Here is a 6386-nt window from a genome sequence, read left to right on the forward strand (position 1 = left end):
TGAAGCTTTGTTTATAGAAAGCTATTGTGGGTGGTTTTTTCCCCCTTTTTTGATGGTAATTTTCATCAAGCAGGATTTTCTACATTTCTTAGCTTAAATTTGTACTTTGGCATTAGTATTTTTAAGTCTCATTTTAGCGTTAGTATTTTTAAGTTTTATTTTTATTAGTATTTTTAATTTTTAAATTTAATTTTACAGTTATGAATTTTTTTTGTCAGGTTGAATTATTGGAAATGGAAAAATCACAAATCCGTTCACAATGTGAAGAACTGAAAACTGAAATTGAACAATTAAAATCTACAAATCAACAGTTAGAAGCAGATGTTTCAACGTCAAGTAACATTGAGGAGTCTGTAAATTATACTGATGGGGAAAGGTAATATTACATGAGGCACAACTCTGGGGCTACCTTCTGGTTAGCATGATGCTTGCTAGCTAGCACACCTCGAACAGAGACTGTCCTATCAAAAGAAAACGATCCTTCCCTTCACGGAATGAACAGTTTAGGTTCAACCTAAGTGAAACAGGAATTTGGAAAGAATAAAGCACTTGATCAGTTAGAGTGGTTTGGAATGCTGTTTGGGGAAAAGTGGAAATTGAGTTAGAGATCAGAGAAGGTGGTGAATTTGGCCATGACTAGAAGACAAGGGAGTATTTCATGAAACATACTTTTTCACCTGGATTTCTTTTACTTTTGTACTTGCCATTTCTTTATGGTTTTCTGTCCTCATTTTACTACATGCCATCCCCAATGTTAACTTTTAGGTAATCACAAAATTACTAGAAATTGCCGTAGTACAGGTGATTACTAGGAAGAAGTTCCTCTGTGAAAATAAGAAAAGAGTAAATGAAGGATTACCCTATCTCAGTAAGATATAAAATGGGTTTGGGGTTTTGTTTCGCTTTTGAGCGTGGGGGAGGCAGACGTTCGGGTGGGAGGGGATGATGGTGCTCCTGATGTGTTGATGACTTACCATCTGAAAGTAGCTATTAAAGGCTAAAACTGGGCAACTCTTCCTGCTCATACAGTATGACTTCAGACCTAAAAGGCACTGTTGTTGAGATATAATTTCCTGCCATCCTCACTTGACATCAATTATATTATTACCTTGTTTTTTAAGTTAAGTTTTTGAAGGATTTCCGTAAATCTGTTCGTGGAAATGGAGTAGAGCAGTACATAAAAGCCTAGAAGGCTAAGGTCAGAAGAAAATCCCAAGTGGTGTTTCTCAAAATGGGAACCACAAGCATCTGTGGTGCTTGTAGAAATGTAGATCCTTGGCCTACAGTGCAGCTTATTAAATTGGAAACTTTTAAACAGTCTCAGATAATTCTCTTGCACACTGACCTTTGGGTAACTGATGATCGATTGGTTATTTATTTTATTTATTTTAACCAATAAACCTGTGCTTTCCAAAATAGTATAGGAATATGTGGCTATTGATACTTGAAATCTAGTCTGAATTGAGATGTGCTTTAAGTATAAAATAAATAAAATTTTGAAGCCTTAGGAAGAAAAAGAATGTAGAATGCCTCATTAGTATTTTGATTTTTTTTTTTTAAGATTTTATTTATTTATTTGACAGAGACAGAGACAGCAAGAGCAGGAACACAAGCAGGGGGAGAGGGAGAGGGAGAAGCAGGCTTCCCGCGGAGCCGGGAGCCCGATGTGGGGCTCGATCCCAGGACCCTGGGATCATGACCTGAGCTGAAGGCAGTCGCTTAACCAACTGAGCCACCCAGGCGCCCCAGTATTTTGATTTGATGATACAATATTTTAGTTACATTGGGTTAAATATATAACTAAAATTAAATTTACAGCTGCATTTTGCTTTTTACCGTGGCTATGTGAACATTTTAAACTGCATATGGAGCTTGCAGTATTTCTCTTGGGACAGTGCTGTTCTGTACATTAAAAATAAGAATCTGTGGCAGGTCCAGTAGATAATAGAAATTAGCCAGGGACAATCAGAAGACTTAAAGGAAAAGAGATGTAAGAGGATCATTGGGTCATACTAGTCTTTTGTGTACTTATCATATAGATAAAAGGTTGTGGTTACAACAAAGGGAACATTCTTGGTAAGGATATAGGATGGTAAACAACTTCTGGAAAGCAAAGCAGAAAAGTGTTTGAACCATGAACTCAAAGGTGAGTGAGGAAGCTTGGACAAAAAATGGCTGGAGTGGAAATGATGTAAAATTATATCCAGGGGCGAATGGAATCTTACAATCCAAGCTTACAAAACATGTTTTAAATCACCTTATTGTGGATTGTCAACGTAGGGATGAGCATCTTGCCTCTTCAGACATTTCCACCTTAGATCAGTATCTAAGCTAAACGTGGGCTGTTTATATTTGGGAGAGGGGCAGAATAAGAGCAACTAACATTCAGTTCCCATGTTTCACTCAATCTTTGAAGCAAAGGCTGCTGAATAGTTTTAAGTCTTCAAAAAGTCTAGGGTGTTGGGGGTACCTGTGTGGCTCAGTTGGTTGAACATCCAACTTTTGATCTCAGCTCAGGTCTTGATCTCAGGGTCGTGAGTTTGGGTCCCACCTAGCCTAGTGTGGAGCCCACTTAAAAAAAAAAAATAAAGTCTAGGATGTTGATATTCAGATACATGTATATAAATTTGGAAGGAATGATAATGATCATTTAATCCAGGGATTCCCAGTGTTTTCAGCAAAGCACCATTCCCTATAAATGAATAGTAAAATGGATCATAAGTGAACTTCAGCATATGAAAGGTTCAGAGAAGTCTTGATTTTAAAAACTGTTTAACATTATTTAGCCCAAAATTTTGTAAGCTTATTTGACCACAGAACTGTTTCTCTTTCACACAAGGGTGGATATCTCATAGAACATGTTTTAGAGAACAGTTCAGTTTTTATTTTCCTCAAAAGCTGAAATTCAGGGAGATGCATTCTTATTCTGAGACCAGTGTTCTCACTAGTATATCACTGCTGTTTTCCAGGTGACAATATTTTGTATTATAAATAACACCTTGTAATTGTATGTATTTTACCAGTCCAGATTTCTCCAATAGCAAGTTTAAATTGTATTAGTTAGAACCAAACAGAGCCACTAGTTTTATGAAACACTCTACTTACCAAGAGATGTATAATTATTAAGTTAAATTATGGATTCTTAAAGTAGGTGAATTCATGTTTCACTTAAATTTTAGGCTCCACGTGAATATTGAACTGTGTTATAATGTTCATCTAATAGACGTAATATTTGTATTTGCAGCCTCAAACTTCGATCTCTTCGAGTTAACGTAGGACAGCTGTTGGCCATGATCGTACCTGATCTCGATCTTCAGCAAGTGAATTATGACGTTGATGTGGTTGATGAAATTTTAGGACAAGTTGTCGAACAAATGAGTGAAATCAGTAGTACTTAAAGTCTGTTTTATGTGAGATAATAAAAATACTTGCTCAGTCCTGTGGTTTTATAGCTTTCAGAATGGAAACACTTTTGTTTTATAGATATGACAAGTGACAGACTGAAGAACCATGATCTTTACTGTATTCTATGCATTCAAGTGTGGTCACAAGTACTATGGGCACACTTAATCACACCTTTTGAAATGCCTGAGAATCATTCTTACTGAACGGCTGAACTCATGATTCTGCTTTGAAGTGTAAATACTTGTAATTAAGTCTGCACATATTTTTTTATTACTCTAGAGGACTTAAGTGTTTTTCACCAAGAGCTTTTCAGGTTGCCCCTAACCTTTGTGCAATTTTTTCTGGTTCCCAAAGTGTATTTTTCTCTGAAGTGAGGGCCGTGCCATAATACAGATGGAAATGTTACCTTTGATTTTCTTACAGAAAAGTTTTTAAAAAATGGAATTATGCTCCTGATAAGTTGTACGTGAATTGAACCTTAATGTTTCTTTTCTATGTTAATTCTTATCTCCTGAAATATTTTATTCATGGAAACAAGGTAAGCAGAAACTCTCCATCCATTTTATCAGGATTTTCCTTGTGCTGAGATTGCCAATCATGGTTAAACGCAGTGTTTTTATAGAACAAAGAAATGATCTTTAGTATAAAAAAGCATCAGAAATATTAAATGTCCCACCACGTTTACTTTGAAGCCCATTTTTGGCTGCTTCTTCAGCATGGAGTGGGCACAATAATTGTTTAATATTTCTTTTTGTGAAATTTCCTGTACAGCCTTTTGTAGGATTACTACAGGTTAATGAGAGTTGAGGAAGACAATCTTTCTCAAACAGTACAGCATACTTTTCATTATATTACAGAGCTAAGTGTTTTATGTCCTGGAGGTAAGCAGCAAACTGCCCTAGGATTATAGTATTACATGTCATAAAAATTATGCTTTATTGGTCCCTTGTTTGTGCAATTTTAAAGAGATGGCTTTCTATTAAGTATAACTATGTATATATAATTAAGAATCGTATTTTCCACAACTGAAATGTGCATTATTTTTTTTTCAAAGTTTTATCATTGCTATTTATTTTTACTTTTGTTTCTGAACATTCAATACATGTTTCTTTTGTATGTATGCTTAATTACATGTCTTTCATATACAATATTAAATTTTTACTGTACATTAACTTCTAGAAAAGCAAATAAATGAAGGTTGTTTTTATTTGCTTGATAAAGTAATTGAAAGTGTATTTTTGGTATGAAGCTGGTTTTCTGTCCTAATTGTATCTGCCCAAATTTTAAAATATCTTGTAATAAAATAAAAATATATATGATGGCTAACTCTTCAGATACTACTTTTAAAGAATTCTATATTCAAATTATATTTTGGAAACTGAAACTGTCCATTGAGGAACCCTCAAGTTGAGCTCATTTTAAAATCTATATTAATTACAAGTTCTATTTAGGAGACCAAGACTGTTTCCATTAAGACTCTAAAAACTGAGCTCATCTTGAGAGAGTGTGTGTGTGCGTGCGTGTGTACATGTATTTTACATTCAAGAAGAGACTCTAAATCATTTAGCCTAAAGAAACCTTGCTTAAATGATAGCAGCAATGTATAGCATGTCTAAGTTTGTGAATATTTATGTAGCAGTTCTTTCTGGAATTTGCTATTTTTCCCTTCCTTTGGGTCAGCTATATTCTTGCAAAAATATATATTTTATATGGCTCTTATCTTGCTTTTAATGGGAAAGTTAGTCATAGGATTAGTAAATTTGCTTGCTAAATTGATTCTTTGGAAGTACTTACATATTTTTCACCCTTTAAGAAAATATTGCCAAGATAACGATTCTTTGAAAAGGTAGCTAACAAAATTTAACAGAACAACAACATGGGCTTTCATGTATATATCATATTTAGGTAGAGATATCTATCTTTTGTTGTTAAGTTAAATTTGTAAAAGGCTAGTGGGAACACAGTGATGTTTAAACTAATTATTACTTTAAAAACAAAAACAGTATGAGGAAGTAAACCAGCATAGTCCACAATCCCTGCAAACAGGACCCACTGTAATTAGCTAAGCATTCACGCAGCAGGAGTGGTGTGGGGCATATTGTTGTGTCTTTTATTTGGGCCTCGAATTCTTAATGTAGGCAGGTACTGCTGGGGACTCTGCCTATGGCCTCAGACACTTAATTCTTGCGATCAACAGCCCATTAGTTCATTATTTATCATTGGAGAATAATTAAAGTGATACATCTGGTGGTTTTCACCCCTGGCTGTCTATTAGAATCACCTGGGGAGTTTTTAGGACTCCCCATGCAAGGATGCACCCCGTACTCATTAAGTCAGAGTCTGGGTTTGGGCCCAGATATCGGTATTTTTTTACGGCCTCCCAGTGTGCCATCAGAGCTGAGAACCATTGATCTTTACCTTCCTGTGATGAGTGTTTACAGATGTTGAACTCAGTTGGCTCCTGAAACACACACAGGATTTGCATGGCTGCTTTCTCACTGGGGTGAGCAGGGAGGGGAAAAGGGAAGCATAGTTGGTGCCTAAGTTAGAAATGTAAATGGGACAGAATGGTATAAAGTGAAAAGACTTACCCACTGCTTCCCTAAAGTTAACCACTATTGCTTTTTGTATGTCCTTCCAGAAAATATTAGCTGCATACATATACACATTCATATATATGCATTCAGTTTATATTCAATTTTATATCTTTATATTTGATTATATATTTGTATCAAGTTTTCACAAAGGTGGTACACCATATAATTGGCTATCTTGACATTTCCATGTTACTTTTTTGAACAGGTTTGGTAACAGTCTATGATCTGCATATTCTCCTAGCGCTCATTTATTTCTCATGTTTTGACATTACAAAATATGCTACTGTGAAAATTAACACACACCACACACACCTTTACAAGTATACCCAGAGTGTAAATTCTTTGCAGTGAATATTGATAGGTTAAAGAGTGTGTGCTATGTAA

At 35.2% G+C, this 6386-nt stretch overlaps 1 protein-coding gene across 1 annotated transcript in view; it reads left to right on the forward strand.

Annotated features, from left to right (window-relative positions):
• MORC3 (MORC family CW-type zinc finger 3) overlaps nt 1-4731 on the forward strand; it is a 41976-nt gene extending 37245 nt beyond the window's left edge. The window contains exons 16-17 of the mRNA XM_035017667.1: nt 219-376; nt 3245-4731. Coding sequence (XP_034873558.1) covers nt 219-376; nt 3245-3398 — 312 coding nt within the window. The 3' untranslated portion in view covers nt 3399-4731. The remainder of the gene's footprint in view (nt 1-218; nt 377-3244) is intronic.
• Nucleotides 4732-6386: the final 1655 nt, after the last annotated feature.

The sequence above is a fragment of the Mirounga leonina genome, unplaced genomic scaffold (assembly GCF_011800145.1).
Source record: "Mirounga leonina isolate KUSES-001 unplaced genomic scaffold, KU_Mleo_1.0 Mir_172, whole genome shotgun sequence".
Taxonomy (NCBI): Eukaryota; Metazoa; Chordata; class Mammalia; order Carnivora; family Phocidae; genus Mirounga; species Mirounga leonina.